This window comes from Natator depressus, chromosome 2 (assembly GCF_965152275.1).
Source record: "Natator depressus isolate rNatDep1 chromosome 2, rNatDep2.hap1, whole genome shotgun sequence".
NCBI classification, from domain to species: domain Eukaryota; kingdom Metazoa; phylum Chordata; order Testudines; family Cheloniidae; genus Natator; species Natator depressus.
The window spans coordinates 119,395,364-119,413,803 of NC_134235.1; the positions used below are offsets into that span (position 1 = coordinate 119,395,364).

An 18,440-nucleotide genomic window follows, 5' to 3' on the forward strand; every position below is an offset into this window, starting at 1 on the left:
CCGCCGATGTAACTCCCTTGCTATGTGGACATAATAAAGCCACCTTGACGAGAGGGCAAAGCTTATGTCAGTGCAGTTAGGGCAACGCAGTGTCCGTAGACACTGCGTTCCTTACACACTGGCTGTTGGCTGTCATTCTTGTCAATTTCATAGTTCCAAGGGATGCTGCTGGGTCTCCACTCCAAGCTGGGCTGCCCCTCAGGCTCCTGGTTTGGGCTGCTGCCTGGGTACCCTGCTGGAAGCCCTGCTGTCCACTGAGGTCCTGGCTCCCTGCCATGAGCACAACAGCCAACTGCACTCTGGGTGTCTCTCCCCCTACAGGAGGCAAGAAGCCCCTGGCAGCTGCCTCCGGCTCACAGCAAAGAAGCCCCAGGAGGCAGCTAAGCTCCTGGTGGGAAGCTGTGCAGAGCTGAGAGCCTTGGCTCTCAGTCCCCCACACTGCCCCTCTTCAGTTGATGGAAGTGCTCCTGGTAAGGAGACACCACTGACAGGAGGTTAGCGTGGACATCAGCCACCACAATAATTAATATAGTGTCTGCAAGTCGACCTAACGGATTGATTTAAGATCATAGTGTAGACATAGCCTAATTCTTTGTCCCTCCTCCATCCCTTACACATTTGGCTAAGTTGCAATTTTGTGACAGATCTCAAAAAAGTGTTTGTAAATGTTAGCTTCTCTTCATATGGAAGAATGAGCTTCTCTTTATACAGATCTGTTATTAATTATATTCTTCTTAAATTACAAGAAGGAGTTATGGATTTGTATGTTTATGTGACTCACAACATGCCTGCCTATCATCATCATGCAATTCCAGGCTGAAGCAAATGGGTCAAAAAGGAACAGCATCCAATGTATCCTTGTATTTACTTACAAAAAGGCAATCATTAAAAAAAAAAATCTGCATACCTACATTTGACAGAATCCATTTTAAAACCTAGATCTTCAAGTCAGAATGAAGCTCAAAACAGTCAAAAGAGGGAATCAAATTTTAAGAAATTGCTGGAAATAAGGTACAAATCCTCAAATCTCAATGTTAATGGAAACCAAACACTTAGATTAACCATGGATTAACGACATTTTCACTGAGTACATGCATTATATTTAAGTCCTTAGTTACTAGTTATGTGAAATTAAAACCTACTTTTCCAGTTGTGGCTTTCCTTTCTTCTTGCTTATTGCAGATAAGCCCCGTTTCTCTCCAGCATGCTAGAGAACAAATACCATGATGATAGTCAGAAAACAAAACTCAACAAAAACCAAGCAAAATTTACATTTACATCTCACATTGGACAAAAGTATGAAGTTCACAAAGTTTAAATAAGAATTCTTCAGAGGTAGAAATCTCAATAGTCTTTCCCCATTTACAGTTGATGGCAAAGGCTCCTAGGTGCTACAGTATTATGGTAACAAGCATCTTTCTAGAAATCCAAAAGCATTGTATAATGTTTTCTTAATTTCAAATTGCCAGGAATGACATTCATGTGGTCTGCCTTGGCTGAATGGTACTAGCCAGTGACTTAATGGGATATAAGCATGAAACAGTAAATAAATAAATATATTTAATACTATACTAGAGCAGGTTAAACCAGGTTTAAACCAGGTTAAACCTGCTCTAGTATAGTATTTAATGTTTACTCTCTCATGCTTATATCCTATTAAGTTAAGAAGTAGAAAAAGTTAGTGGATTGTAAGATTTATAGAATGTTAACTGTGTATTTTGAAAGACCCACAAAGCTGTTTTTGGCTTGCAATATTGCTATATTTGTCAATACCCAACTTCGTATGAATGATGAAAAATAAATGTAATTCCATTTATTGAGATATACCATAGTAAGTATTAGTTACTACATACAAAAATTTTTCAGAAACAATGCAGATGACTCATGAAAAGTTTAAGTACGTGTAAGTATCTACCAATGTAGTTCTTCCACTTCTCCAGTAATTATTTCAAACAAGAGTAACTATTACAGAATTGCACTAATATCAAGGCGATGGAAACTGAATAGCCACAAATAAATGTCACTACAATTGTCTTTCAGCAAAAGATAATAGCATTTTAGTTGCATATACAATGCAGGTGTGATACAATGGATACAAACGAAGTGTTAAGTGCCCTCAGTTGAGCCATTTTAAACAGTTGCTCTAGGCTGCTGTTTGCAACTAGGCAAAAAATGATCAAGCTTTGAATCGTCTCCAGTGAGAACCCATTAAAATAAGCTGTTCCCTGTAGGAAACTGAGTGGAACTGAGTATTGACTTTTCTGCTCAGATCTCTCTCATTAGGACATTTTAATTATGGAAATTTAATATATGGCTGTTAGTAAGGAAGTAGTAAGAATTATACAAAAAGTTAGAGGAGGGTTGCTGTAAGTAATGTAGTCACTAACAAGTTGAACTTAAACAGTTTCAAGAATTAATACTGTAATGTGCATAACTAGCCTTGAAGTGAAATTTAATGGTGAGCTCTGGGTAATATCCTCACCTACCATTATGAAATAAATGAAAGCGACTCACCTGATCAAGTAAGTTTGTACAGTGCTCTGGATGCTGTTGAACAGTGCAGTTTTTTCTTCTCCAATCCACTACCCCATTCTGTTCAGAGTGTTTTATGTTAAGGCCATCCAGTGAAGAACATTTTGTACTGCTAGTGCTGGTGAAAAACACATTACACAAGTATAAAAAACTTCTGAGATTTCCATAACAGCATGCCCAATTTTGTAGCATAGTGGGAAGATAGGTGTTTTCAAAATAATTAAAGTCTCTTTCTCAATAGATCTCTAGGTGGAACATGTTTTGTGTGTGTGTATTTATTTTTAAACACACAAAAATGGCTGTAAGCTAGATCAACATTAAAATTTACTTTACTGAACAGGCAATTATATACTAGGAATACTTATGGATTGTGTACATGTGTGGTAGTGTTACTACTGGGGGAATTCTGCACCACTGCGCATGTGCAGCATTTATGTTCCCTGAAGATTTCTTTGCATCCCTGCAGAAAAATGACCAACAGTGAAGCAAAGGGAAGTCACAAAAGCAGTCATGCAACCTTCCCCAGCAGTATATTCTGGGTGTCAGGACAGCCAGCAGAGAGGTAAATCACTGTGGGGCAGGAGGCAGGACTGGGGAAGACCTGGCTGTCGGCTCCTACCCTGCGCCTGGCTCACCTGCTAGTCCTGGCTGGGCTGGGGAGAACAGGACTTCCTCTTCCCCTGCACAGAATCTCCACCTAGATCCAAGCCCCAACCAGCTGAGACCCACTTTCCCAGCATCTGGATCTCCCCGTGAGCCCCCCCCACAGAGTTCTATCCCCCCTACACCCAGACCCCCCCCATTGAGCCCCAACCACCTTCACTTGGACCCCCCTGCACAGTCCCATTACTGTTGCACCCAGAACCCTGCAACAAGCCCCTGTGCATCCAGATCCCCCACACACACCTGGATCCCCCACTGAGTTGTCCGCACACAGAACGCTTTCAACCCACACTGGGAGCCCCTCCACACTTGGATCCTGCCTTGCTGAGCCTGCCTGCCCACATGAAGGGATAGGGCCCTTGGGTGTCTCTGGGGCAGGCCCAATCCTTATGCTGTGTCAGGGCTGGGTGCAGCCTCACTGCTGAGTCCAAGTCCCAGGCGAGGGAAGGGGGGGTGGGGTGGAAAGAGCTGAACAGTGATCTCCCACCTCTGTGCAGCCAGTGGCCTGTGATCCCCAATGCCATGCTGGAGCCTTCACATTTGACAAATAAAATTTGCAGAATTTTAAAATATTGTGCGCAGAATGCCCTCAGGAGTATAAATGTGTTCTGTTAGAGAGAGTGTGATTTCTAAAGAACCCTAAATTGTTATATTATCTATTATGTGTAGATAAGCCCTTACGTTGACACAAAATTTAGGATATTTACAAACTCACAAATCCTAATAGCTCATAGAAATGTTTCACGATTCATTTCCTTTTTTCACACTTAAAGTGGTAAAACAGCAGTTTTCTAGATTTAGATTTTTTTTTAAACTTGTTTTCCTTCTCCTCAACTTCAAAAACATTGAAAAAGTGACTACATACTGTTACTTCAAAAATATACAAGAAAATTGGAAAAAGCTGTGTAGGACTATCTACAAACCACATTTGTGCTCATTTCTACAACCACGTAGCAGAATTTAAAACTATCCCTTTGGTTGCATATTCTCTGTCCCCACACTAAACTACTTCTGAAGAGTGCTGAGAAATCTAAACTAGTGTTCTGCATTTACTTTGGGCCTCAATGCCTTCCACTCAAACCACACGTGGCAATAGTCAGCCTGATTGATTTATAACTAAGTACAGACACACTGATCAACATGGACTCTTGTAACAAGATTTCTGATGGGGGTCACCAGGCCATATGGACCTATAATCCACCCTTCATCTGTCATCCACAGATGTGCCCCACTCTTGACTGAGAACAAAAAGAAAAAACAATAAAGTGTCTTATACATTTATAACCAATTTTTTTCTATATGACGTTTTGCTTTTAAATACATTTTAAAATTAAATTGTTCTTGCCAGCTGCATGAAAGCACTGCAATACAAAATACTTTATTCCATTCCTGGGATGGTAGCACTCTAGTGCCTTACAAGGCAATAGGGATTCTAGAGCTTTGTTACCAAGCACCTCTGGAAGATATTAAAGGAGAGGCTTTAAAGTGAGTTAAATGGTCCAATGAATCCTCAGGAAATAGTTTGAGTAAACCTTGATCAAAACTCAGTCTTGAAGAGTCTTGAAAGAGACACACTTAAAAAGGTCCACAACTAATGTACAGGAGTACTTTGGAAGCTTCTGCTAAAGAGTCAGCTGATGAAGGGTTAGGGACAGGGACTGGTTCAATGTACCACTTGCTGCTTTTCCAAAGACACTAAGTAAGCTTTAAGACTATTTGAGTCTTCATTTCAGATTCCTAACCTTCTCTCTAAATAAATGTGCTTTTTCTAAAAAAGAGTGATGGTAGGACTTAAGCCAGAATGTGCAGAAAGGTGCTATATAAGCTTCTCTACAGTGTACCACCACTACTCCAGAGATATTGTTTTCCTGACCCAAGATTTACACCAGATTCATATGGACGAGTATGTAAGAACTGACCGACAGAAACTTACTTCACCTAGGAGACTCCATTCATATTTGAACACATGAATAGATGGAGACTGAAGTTATCCACAGGACGGGAGACTACTTCGGGGGGAAAGGGAGATTTTAGAATAGCCAGATGACTTCTGTCCCTGTCTTAGCTGCTTGGCTGCTGTAAGGAGGGAGAAGTCAAGACATTTCCCCCACTTTACAGAAACCAGCAGATTCAAGATAGGAGAGAAGAGAATGTTTCTCTCTTCCATCAGCTTGTGGATGGGGCACTTCAAGTTTCAGATTGCTACTACCTGCACCCCTGTACCATCCCAGCAGCGGGGTTAAGCAAAGTGCTGTATTTTTATTTATTTATTTTTAAGTTAACAGAACCTTCATCTTACATATCCAATAGGTTTAGTTTAGCCCTAACTGATTAGGTCTACAGACAAAGGTGTGGCATGGAACAAGTTATAGTTTCCAGGGTAAGAAAGAAGGAAATTTAGATGGAGCATGATGATAGATATATGCATTGTGACAAAGTTCCTCCTCTGCCTTGGTGGGTCCTGCACTTATTGGCGGATTTTCTCGCCTCAGAGGTTCACAGCAGCCCTCAGTTTGGCCACTTTCATGGCTCAAATCTACCGTTCACTCAGTTAGCCTCATCACTGGCCAGCACGGGGAAAGGAAGAAGAACAATCCCCGCAGTCTCTGCTGATCCACCTAGTGGATCGGGGAACAGGCCAGAGACCTTCCCCTCTGGTGAAACCCACAGTCCAGTTCAACTCCTCCAGTATCATGGAGGGATTGGGGAACCCGGGCCCATCCTCTACTCAGGGTTCCAGCCCAGGGCCCTGTGGATTGCAGCTGTCTACAGTGGCTCCTGTAACAGCTGTGTAACAGCTACAACTCCCTGGGCTACTTCCCCATGGCCTCCTCCTAACACCTTCTTTATTCTCACCACAGGACCTTCCTCCCGATGTCTGATAATGCTTGTACTTTTCAGTCTTCCAGTAGTATGCCTTCTCACTCTCAGCTCCTTGCACACACCACAAACTGAAGTGAGCTCCTTTTAAAAACCCAGGTGCCCTGATTAGCCTGCCTTAATTGATTCTAGCAGCTTCCTGATGGGCTGCAGGTGTTCTAATCAGCCTGTCTGCCTTAATTGTTTCCAGAAAGTTCCTGATTGTTCTGGAACCTTCTTTGTTACCTTACCTAGGGAAAAGGGACCTACTTAACCTGGGGCTAATATAGCTGCCTTCTATCACTCTCCTGTAGCCATCTGGCCCAACCCTGTCACAGTATGTATGTATGCAAAATGGAAAATTAGCTTCTCTACTTACTCTGTGCCAGGAGCCACAGAATTTAAGATACATATTGATACTTATGCTAGATAATTTGCAGTTTCTGGTTTTGCTAGATTTTTTTTGGTCAAGATGCTATAAAAGGTATATATAGAGATGACGAAGAACAAAATGTCAGGCTATAAAGCACCTTGCATACAGATTTTCTGGGAAAGCAAAGTTGCTGTAAAAAGATCATTATATATAAATGCTGTAAGTCTTGATACTAAGATGGGTGAACCAGAGTGCCAGGCATTAAACGAGGATATTGGAAACTTGGTGTAATGAGGATAATTAATAGTACACAGCACAATATATATAGGAATCAGAGTCACATATAAAAAATATATTATAATTGGAAAAATACAGAGAATGGCAACAAAAATGATTAGGGGTATGGAACAGCCTCCATATAAGGAGAGATTAAAAAGGACTGTTGGAAAAGAGAAAAGCTTGGAAAAGAGACGACTAAGCAGGGATATGATAGGGGTCTATAAAATCATGAATAGTGTGGAGAAAACACTTCCTTATGCACTATTTACCCCTTTACATAAACACAAGAAGTAGGAGTCACAATGAAATTTAGAGACAGCAAGTTTAAAACATAAGGAAGTACTACTTTACACAACACAGTCAAGCTGTGGAACTCATTAACAGGGAATGTTGTGAAGGTCAAAAATATAACTGTCCAAAAAAAATCAGATGAGTTCATGGAGGATAGCTCCATCAATGACTATTAGCCAAGATGGTCAATGATGCAACCCCATGATCCAGGTATCCCTAAACCTCCAACTGCTTGAACTCGACAACAGGGGATGGATCACTCAATTGTCCTGTCCTTTTCATTCCCTCTGAAGCATCTGGCATTGGCCACTATCAGACAACAATACTAGGCTAGATGGACCATTGGTCTGACCCAGTATGGCCATTCTTTGAGTAAATACCTTCCACAAAATTTCTGGATAGGCTTATTGTTAGTATTCTCCATTAATAATTCAAGGACTAAAATATACATGGAAAGCATATCTAAGATTTTTTTAAACTGTGTTGACAGTAAAAAGGTGTTTACATTTACAATGGCCATAAACAAAAGTTAAGACTTCAATGCTTTAGTTGATGGGCTATTGTAGGAATATAGTAACTATACTTCCCCCATAGGAAAAATCTGAAAAGCCACACAAGAGGGATGATTCAACAACATGAGGAATTACTGAATTACCCGGGGCTGGGGGGAGGGGTGTGTGTGTATGGAGTCTTGTATGCCAACTATGTAAGTATTCAATATGTGATTGTCTGATTTATGCCAGAAAAGTTGTGAACCTTTACTGGTAACAGACTTGGCCCCTACCGGGCAAGGGCCTAATCTTGGAGAAAAAGAAAAGCTAGTTTGTGGTTATGATGTTCTGTATGCTCCCTGAATAACAATGCCATTTTTTGTAAGACCATCCCAAAATTCTTTGGAACCAGCTAGTTATCTTTCAAATCTCATTCCCAAGGCTTAATACCAAGGAACATGGATTACCTTTGGAAAAGAAATGTATGAGTTACCTGATGTACATGTTAGGCAACTACATTTTTTAAAAACATGTTTTAGGAAGAATTATCCAGGGATGTCTTCCAACTGAACTACTTTCTTCTTAAAGTTTTAATATTAGGACAACTTAATATACCTTAAGACAGTTTGAAAAAGCCTTGATCGAAAAGGAAACTTACATGTCCCTAAAGTTTCAAGCAACTAATAAATATGGATTTATTTAAGTTTGACTTTAAAGTAGACATGCTAGTTTTGCAAACCTTAATACCTACTTGGCAACAGGACTTTTCCCATTATGTTTTTTGTGGACTGATGTGTGCTGCATTACATCTGGGGGGGAAAAACAAAACAAAAAAACACAAATCAGCAATTCCAACAGTAACAATTGTTTCTATTACAAGTCAATCCAGGAAAATAACCCAACCAGTAAAGCTTCTCAACTATATTTCACTGAATGTTTTGGCAGTGACAGGAAAGACAAATGCTACTATAAATACAGATCCCAGTCTTACAATCTGATCCACATGAGAGGACCCCATACACTTGCACAGAAGGCCACTCAAGTCAAACAAACAATGCATGGAAGCAGGGGTCAGTTGACATGGTTCAGATGGCTGGACTGGGGACCTTCATCCTGTTTCCCAGAAAAGTTACAAAAATAGCAAAAAGCACACAGAGAAGTGAACACTTCATAAGCAACTGGGATTATTGTCTCACCAACAGACTAACCATAGGTGCCCTGGTTGGGTCAGCAGATGTTGCCAGATTTAGCTTAATGGAATAGGGGAAAACACAAACAAAAAAACCCACCACAGTCAAATCAAAACGAAAAATGGAAATCTGTTTCCTTTCTCCAACTCCTGGATATTGCCCCAGAAGGTTACTAAGGTACTGGTAGGTGATGAACTGCTGAATGAGTAAGTTCCTGCATTGATATAATGCATTTAGAATCTGAGATTAGTTACAATTTAAGCCAACCTTAAAAATAATAGCATGTAGATGTGGAAAAATATTCATTATTTTTAACCGTAAGTCCTTGGAGCAGTGACCTTGTCTTTTTACCTCTCTGAAGTACTGTATATTTATTATACTGCCAAAAGTAAAATTTCCCCGGGCCAACTGCTGCTGATTTTTGGCTTCTAATTAACATCTTTGACTCCTTTGCTATCATTTCTGGGTTTTTTGATTTTTCTTTTGAAAGTTGCTATCATTTGCCTCAACTCCCTTAAAGATGCAGTTCAGAACAAGATCAAAATAGAGATCCAACTAGAAGACGAAAGGTAGAGTGAGAATTGGACTTATTTGGAAAGTACAACATTTGAAAGCATTACCAAAGTTTACTCAAATGGCATTAAGCATGTACTCAAATGCATCTGAAATTTTAAAGTGGAAAAAGTTCTCATTTAAGGACGATATAAAGACAATTTGAACTATTTTCAAATGCATTCCAGAGTTTTCTTACTGTTATGTGTTTTAAGATAAATCAGTGCAATGGGTGGCATTTTCTTTCGAAAACAGATAAAAGCTTTTCTGAATTGCATATAGTTTTCCAGTGGTAGAAGATATTGTCTCTGCCTTGAAGGGAACAAAATTTGATACAAATCAACCAACGCTGGCATTTACAGTACAGAACTTTAAGAATCCCATTTTGCCAATGCATTGCAACAGAAACACAATGCGAGGATCCACTGGATAATGTATCTCCTTAACAGGGACCTGACCAAATAGCTTACTGGATATAACTGGTTGGTAAAAGGAAGAGATACTTTGAAAAAAGCGCTATTTTGTATTACTGCAGTACTCTGGTGAAATAGCTAAAATTAAAGATAGTAACATTTCTACTAAAGGAGCAAGCAACCTATTGTGAGCTCTTATGAAACTGTAGGTTAAACAGGAATGTAGTCTTCTTGTCTCTTTAGCATTCCTACCTGATAGCCCACGCTGCTGCTGTCTTTTTTCACATTTCTTTATTTGAAAAGAGATTCAGAAAAGTTGCATCCAAAAGTACATCACACTCCACCTTGCATATCAGCATAAGAGGACAGGAATGGTAACACTGTGTGCTAACAGAGTATGGTTTAACAGTCCTTTGCATTGCATATCCTCCTTTGCCTATCGAAAAGTCAAACTCGCGTACTGCTCAAATGATGCAAAACTGGCTTGGCATTCCTTTCAAAATGAGACTACTTATCCACTGGGCTAGTACATCCCATCAAAACTGTACCTGAGAAGTATGGTATCTGAGAAGTACCAGCTTCCATATCTGGAGTTCATTACCAAGATCAGAAGGATTAGAATCACTGTTAGTAACTGGCCACAATGCTACAGAAGTGCAGCTTTGGGATAAAACTAGAGGAATGAAGTATTTCCACAGAGAGGATCTTCATATTTAAGATGTTTTATAAATAAGTGTCAACTAAACAAACTGAAACAACACACTCAACATTAACCTGGTCGTAAAAAACAGGTAGACACATGAGAGAGTCACAAATATCTGTGTGTCCGTGTACTAACAAAAAACCCCACAACTCTTCCTAGCTGCTCAACCCAGCCTCTCCAAACAACTCAAAAAGCAACCACGCCTCCAAAGCCTTCCTAGTCACAAATGTAATGACCGTATTAGGTTACTGAAAGCGTGCAGTAACAAAAGTTAAAATTTATATAGCAACTTTCATCCAAAGTCTTCAGCACTTTACAAGAGGTAGAAGTCAGTCAAATACATCATTTCTGTGACTATCAGCCTGGTAAAAATTTTACTCATTAATAGAACCTTTGAATATATGAATACCTTCCTCCTGACTTGAAGCCTCTGAACTGTCCTCCTTGAAGTGTTCTGATGCCTTAGCTGTCTTCAAAGAGGGTTGTAAGTTACCTGCAGAGAATAAGTTTTATGTAGTTTTCTAGGAAGATATTAAAGCAACTAACTCAGGGCAAAAAGTTAGCTTCTGCAAGAAATACAGAAAACTAGAAGTTAAAGAAAAAGTGTGTGCGCGCGCACACACGCATGTGAGAGATAAATTGGGGGTTTTATACCAACTTAACGATACCATCTTAATTTTATCTAGTTGAATAGCAGGTGAAGTTATGTGCAAATATCATTAAAACCAAAAAAGCATACTTTACACAGGTGTGCCAATGCAATAAAAGCACTCAGCACATATTATAAATGACTTTAAGAAGTTGTGTTTCCTTGCGGTTCTAACACCTTAAAACTCCAATATGACATCAATATGAACTATACCAAGAACATACTCTCAAGACAGCAAACCCTTCCAGGGCTGGCCATTTTGAGAGGAGGAGTGAACAAGTGTGCCATTTTAAAACTATGGTGCAGTTTTGACTGTTGGAGATTGTTTGAAGAGGGTTAAACAAACTACTTTAAAATCTCTTTGAAATGGGTTTAAATGCATTTTTGCAAGTTTTGAGTTATTTCTTAATCCTTTCACAATTATAGGTGAAGGTAATGTGGCATTAACTATAGGAAAGTCTGCCTAATACTTTCCACTGCAAGACCTCATTTGCAGTTACTTAGAATAGCCAAGCCAGCCACCAAGGCTAAAATTTTCTATACCAGGTATCTGCCTTGAGGTTGCCTTTTTTGCTGTCTGCTTGGGGGTGGGGTGGGGGGGAGAATTGGCAAAACATTTTTTCCCTATGTTAAAAGAAATTCTAACCGTTGTTTTGTTGAGAAACAAAAGTACTCCCATGCTTTGGAACAGGAAATCTGACAGGTGTTTGCTCTGGAATCATGGATTTTCCTGGACAGGAAAAAACAATGAAGATTTGGCTGAATTATAAGTCTTTGGAAACTGTTTGCACATGTGGAGTGGAGGCTTATGGGAAGTAGCAACAAAATTTTCCTGAACACTGTCGATATTGAGAAAGCTTTGCCCCCAAAGCACAATCCAGGCTGGGGCTGAGTAGGCCTTTTGCTGCAGTTGCTTCTCCAGTCTGCTGGGAGGGGGTCGCTGTGACACTGGGAACCAGGACTGAGAGCTAGTAGACCATCTCACTGCTGGTGCCCAGGCATTGTGGACAACTGCTCACTGAATGGTTAGCAATTCAACATATTTACCCTCTATGCCTGGCCCTAAGCCTTATTTACTACACACCATTCAAAACTTGCCTTGAATGCAAATTTATTAAAATTTTCTCATGGGCTTTATGGTGTTTATCCCTATTACATAGGAGTGCGTCACAAACAGTTTATCTTCAAAACAGTCCTGTGATGCAAGATATTCAGTTACTCAACTGTAGAGTGAGGGTCTAAGGCAGAGATTCAGGCCAAGATTGTCAAACATGTCCACTAATGTTATTATAGCACTTCAGATGTCCAAAGCACAACTCCTATTGACTTCAGTTGCAAATATCAGCACTTCTGCAAGTCAAAGCATGCGTGTCTGAAATAGGGCACCCAGAAAAACAGTCACCAGTAAGTTTTGGTTTATATAATTTTTCCAGCATAACACAGGAACTACAGGGGGCAGGGGGACGGGAAGAGGAGAGAGAGAACGAACACACTTCTTCAGAGTGGCACTCAACTGCTTTAACCACAAGACTAACCTTTTGCTTCCTGCGGTACCCTGCCTCATTGGCAACTTAACTTCAAACTTCCGCAACAACTGAGGCAGTAGTCTAGCCCCCCCCCAAACCACCACCACGCAAACATGGCCCACCCTGTGCAATGAATGCAGCAGGGTGTCCTTTGGAAAAAGGCACGATGATACCTGTATCCTAATGCACTTGCACCAGGGGGCAAAGTGAAGGCTGCATGACCAACATATGCTGCATAACAGATTTCCGACCCAGGAAATCTACTGCAGGATACACATGCGTCAGGGTGGGAGCCCAAAAGAGACTCTGGACAAGATCCAAACACCTTTTGAAGATCAATTTGCCCCAACATTTACACAGTTGGTGCAAATCCTACTTTAAGCACTAAAGCATCCAGCAGCGAGGCATCTAGCAAAACATGAGGAATAGAGATAAGAAACTGCAGTTGATCTGAAGTCAGCCCAGTTGAATCCATAAATATTTTGTTCGAAGTCTATGAAGGTGTTTGTCATTCACTTTACAGGGCTGATCAACATATCAGCCTTGTTACAGAAGGCTTCAGGGAGGGTAGTAAAGATGATTAATGTACAAATTAATAATTCACAGTAAGTTAATATTTTTCCCTTGTGCCTTGCAGTCCTTTACTCAACCTCTACAAATATATGGAAAGGTCTGCACAGACAAAAAGTCTGCACACTATGCACTAGTTTGCATACTTGCATGGGAGGAAAAAAGATTTCCCTCCCAAAAGGCAGGATCAACCACTGACTGATATGACTCAAAGCAAAGAGTATGATTCAGTTTTGAACACGCCTACAGTGGTCCTCTTGATAGAGGGGAAGCCAGGCCATAAATAGGTGAGATTCTATGGGGTACCCAAAATCAGGAAGCCCCAAATTGCTAAACACACTAAGTGTTGCCAACCTGCTAGAAACTCAAAGAAAGCAAAGAATATTCTACAGCATCTTCACAGTCTCATTCTAGATTTGTATTCTTGAGCAGGGGGCAGTGAATAGTCACTTCTACAATGGATAAAAGTAACTTGGTGGCAGGAAGAAAGTCTTAAAGCTTCTTCATATTATACAAAAGAATATTTAGAAATTTCTTACTGTGAGTGTGCAAAGATTCTGATGAAATTGACTGGAAGAAGTTGTACACTCTCTGACTCTGCAGAAATACCTGTGACGTATTTGAAAATAGCTGCCTGAAATAAAACAGAGTTTTCAGTTATTTCAAAGACATTGGTTTTCAACATTAAACCATATGTCATTTAAAACCATCCTAAATTAACCATGAAATTTAAAGTTTAGTTTTCATTAACCCTTAATTTGGCATAGACAATATAAAACAGTCCATCTTTCTCTTTTGAGCTAGTACAGTATTGTTACAGTACAGACCTCACAAAGGAGTAGTTAAAAGCAAAACCAATACTTAAAGAAGTCTCAATGTTAATCTAGAAACATCCATTTATATCAATTTTTTTTTTAAATTCCACATTTTTGGCTTCAGACTACCTTGAACTCTAACCATCTGAAATAATCTGTAACATTCATAAGCAAGACTTGGGGCTACCGGACCATGGAATGTGCACTCCGGCATCTTAAAATTTTTTGAAACTGAGCACAAAGTGCTACCAAAAATCCAGTCCGTTAATTTATTCTTTTACATGTAGATTTAAATTTGTCTATGGAAATAAATTAGAGTAGTCTGAATATTCTTGGAGGTAAACATGAAAAAGGACTCGATTTTCAAAAGCACTCACTCAGTGTTCATCTAAATCTGCTCCCACTGAGTCAACGATAAAGCCCATGAGCCTTCAAATAGGAGAAGGCTTAGGCTAATGTCATCAGGTACTTTGAAAATCCCAGCCCAAGTTCCAGTTTTTGCTTGCTGAAGAATATTACCCATTTCCATTTTCCAGAAAACTATGCTTTCCATTGCTGAAAAACTTCGAGTTGTATCACATTTAAAACAACAACAAAAATTTAACTCTGTCCTGCAGTGACACCACGAGGGGAAAAAAAGTCAGTTTAATCTAACCTGGAACCACAATGCCATAATCATATGGTTAGTGCATGGCCTCACAGGACAGTTAACGATGTTTGGGTATCTTAACCACATTTCCATACCATAACATGTTTGGATTTCTTTTAAGTGTAACCTTACCAGAATTTCCTGGCTTTGTAATTCTTTCGTAAATATGCATTACAGCCTCCATTACCCTATTAGCCCTAAAGATACGTACTCTCCAACCTGAACTCTATTTTAGAGAGAGTGTATGTCTTGGAATTTCTATTAAAACCAATTTGGGACTCTCAAATTCTACATATAGCTAGCCTATTGAATTCCATATTCACATGATACTACCCTTATCCATTCTCTTCCAAGCCATCTTGTTTGTTACTCATTGCCTCTTATCTTACATGAAACTATTAGCCATTTGGGGTACTGTCTTCCTATAGTGTTTGTACATCTCCGAATACAATGGAGATCTGATCCCTGGATATGACACCACCACATAACGTTACCCCAAGACAAGTATTTTCTTGAGTACAGCAGCTAATTATTAAGAGTATCTTCCTAAGAGCGTCTCAGTTGAATACCTGGCTCTCAAAGATAAACAGTTGCTGTTTCACTTAGCCACTGCCAGTCCATTTTGCCTTAAATACTCTGCTCCATGAGCACAATTAATTCCCACTAAAGTCAATGGATTAAGTCTGGTAGCCACTAGACATTTTGGTATTTAGTTTCATTCTGCAGTACATATTCACAAAAGATGTAAGAGGGAGGGAATAAAGCAGAGAAAATGGGATCAATGGGGAGAGGAAAAAAAAAAAAAAAAGACCAAACACTAGTTGAGGGAAGGAAATGCTCATCTGACCTGGAAATGAGGAATCAAAATTCTTTTCTTCAAAGTTAAGGGGAGGAGGGGAGAGAAAAAGAAAACAGACAAGGAAAAGAAGAGAAACTGGACAGAATAAGATACATGTTTCCACACGTGACTCATTTTATTGTACTTTTCTGAAGAAGTCCAGAGCCTCTAAGGAAGTCTTATCATAGGATGCCATGCTGCTGACAGCTCACTTGCTTAAGTGGTTCTTTTCAAAGAAAATAATTTGTCTGCTCAGCTGGTTACCTTATTATTGGCTCTAGATCTGGGTGCCGCCGTTCTTCCTTCTTCTGGAAACCCTGATTTAGTGCTCGTAAAATGGTCTTGTCAAATGCTTCAGATGACAGTTCCTTTGGAAGCTGGTGAAAGGGTTCCAAATATGAGTTGCGCATTATCATATTCAAAGTCTTGACAACAGTACTCTTTATATATGCAATTATACTCCTTACTTAGCAGCACTGAGCTTGGATTTGCTTTTTAAAACAAATCTCATTGCTCTAGTACTGCGTACCAGGGTTAATAGCAAAACAATGTTAGACAACTGTGAATACTAAAGTGCCCGAGGCCATTTAAATGTTCCAATTTAGCTGGAGACAAAAATGTTAACATTCTTTACTCTAAAACTTCCAAATGATGTGCTGTAGTATGAAAGCATGAGATGGGATTATAATCATGAAAATTTTTCTAAAAAAATTTATTGAATTTTTAAGAAATGCTAGCAGTCCAATCTCAATTTCCAAAATTTAACTGAATAGCAATACTGCACCTTTTAACCTCTAGTGACAATCAGTTATGATCACGATGTTCTATAGTTTACAAAGAAGCAGTTGTCCATCAGCAGCATCCTTCAGCATATTTGAAGAGACTGAAGTCAGAGCGCTAGCTGGGAACTGTATGTTATTCACTGGCCAGGAATTAAGAATTTCTTGCACCGCATGAGGAACTATTGCATTAAATAAGAGGTACCAATATGCGCTACTTCTAGGTAGCAACTTACAAAACTTGACATAGAATCAGAATTTCCAAATTAAAACCTGCAAATTAACACCCCACCCAAAGAGTAATGAAGGCATAGAAAAAAAGAAAGTGGCAAATGTCAGAAGTTGTGTTTACTTCCCACTTCACGAAGCGGGCACTGGTCTCATGGACTAGACCACAGCAGCTAGTGGAAGCATAGGAAACATGAAGACTCATGAAATAGAATATTCCTAAATCAAGTGTGCGTAAAGTGCCCATCTTCAGCTCTAGGACTACGTCCTTTCATAAGAGCTTATGTTATATAGGTGTTTCGTTTTTAAGATACACAGACATCAGAGACTTAGTGCTAAATTAGTGGTAATGAGAAAGGAGATTTTGACCACAGAAAATACAAACTTTAAACTCAAATCAAAGTGCTGAAAGTAGGAATGTCTTAGACCAGAATGGAAATCTATGAACTAGGGAAGGCTTGAGGAGATGTACAGCACAAAAATTTTGATGTGTGTGTATCCAGAGATGTCATCTTAAAATATTTAAGAGTTTAAATGGTCAAGACCTGCATTCTTAAAGTGCCTGCTTTGAAACCCATTGTGTAAAAAGTGAATCTGGATGAAAGAGGACTTAGTAAAATTTTCAAAACATACCTAAGTCAATCATCATGAGAGATGTGGGGATGCACAGATTTGAATATACTGAAAGTTCTCATGGAGATTCAGTTAATGGGATCTTTCCAAGAAGAAATGGAAATATTAGAATGATCTTGAATAATCCTTTGCTTTATAGGGTTTGTTGTAATGAAGGGGACTGAATTAATCTGTCCTACATAGGGTATTTCTATTCCACAGAGTAGCCTTGTGGAATAAATAAGATCCCCCTACCCGACATTGTAGAGGTGCATAAATGAGCAAAATGATGAAATGTCCCCATTATGCTTTCTTGGGCCACTAAAGTGAGGGAGTCAGGTAGCAGTTTGAGATGGAGATTGCAGATGCAGCCTTGGCTCAGCTTCATTTCCCTCTGGAAGCAGAGCTTCTTTTTCTGCTACCTTGAAGAGCAGAAATCTTGAAAGCGCTCATCTTTGCATGTTGTATGAGAAAAATTCCCTCTTGAACTGCCTAACTGATGGAGTGAACATTTTCTTCTAGACTTCAGGAACTGAACAGACTAGAACCTCTTAAATGAATTTCTCCAGAAACTTTGGAAGTGAGTGTTGAACACTAATAGTCTAGGTAACATAGGAAAGAGCATTAAATCCATGGTCTATTTATTCCAATGTCCTATCTGATAGAAGCCAAACCTAGATGCAAGAAACCTTGCAGCAGGTAGATATGGGACAGACTGTCCTCCTTAAGGTCTCATCAAATACCTACTACTTGGAGAATGACTACCTACCAGACCACAGGCTTATCCAGTTATCCCTTTCAGAATTTAACAAACTGTGTTTGTGTTAGCCATACAAATGTTGAATCCCTCTCTGAATTTTGCTAAGTTCTTGGCCTCAGCAACATCCTGTGAGTCTAATTCCTTTAATCAGTTTCACTGAATGTCCAATTATTCTTGCACTATGAGGGTAGAACAGAAGCTCCCTATCTACCTACTCTATAGCATACAGTAGGACCTCAGAGTTATGAACACCTAAGGAATGACAGTTGTTCATAACTCTGAAATGTTCATAACTCTGAAATGTTCATAACTGAACAAAACGTTATGGTTGTTCTTTCAAACTTTAACATTGACTTAATACAGCTTTGAAACTTTACTATGCAGAAGAAAAAGGCTGCTTTTAACTGCCTTAATTTAAATGAAAAGCACAGAAACAGTTTCCTTATCTTGTCAAATCTTTTTAAAATCTTTCCCTTTTTAGTAGTTTACGTTTAACACAGGACTGTACAGTATTTGCTTTTTTAGTCTCTGCTGCCTGACTGCATACTTCCGGTTCCACATGAGGTGTGTGACTGACTGGTCAGTTTGTAACTCTGAGGTTCTACTGTAGGTTTTATATACTTTTATCATATCCCCCTCTTATTTGTCTTTTTACTGTAAGGAAGACT

General features: G+C 39.5%; 1 protein-coding gene across 2 annotated transcripts in view; it reads right to left on the reverse strand.

The window, feature by feature from the left end:
• The window catches only part of ZCCHC2 (zinc finger CCHC-type containing 2), a 72,623-nt gene that overhangs the window by 25,552 nt on the left and 28,631 nt on the right, over positions 1–18,440 (reverse strand). Inside the window, exons 5-10 of one of the 2 annotated variants that reach the window (XM_074944969.1) lie at positions 15,658–15,770; positions 13,631–13,725; positions 10,756–10,839; positions 8,240–8,297; positions 2,515–2,650; positions 1,143–1,207 (exon numbers count right to left, since the gene is read on the reverse strand). In XM_074944969.1, the coding sequence (XP_074801070.1) occupies positions 1,143–1,207; positions 2,515–2,650; positions 8,240–8,297; positions 10,756–10,839; positions 13,631–13,725; positions 15,658–15,770 (551 nt within the window). The remainder of the gene's footprint in view (positions 1–1,142; positions 1,208–2,514; positions 2,651–8,239; positions 8,298–10,755; positions 10,840–13,630; positions 13,726–15,657; positions 15,771–18,440) is intronic. The other variant, XM_074944970.1, reaches the window with a different exon arrangement.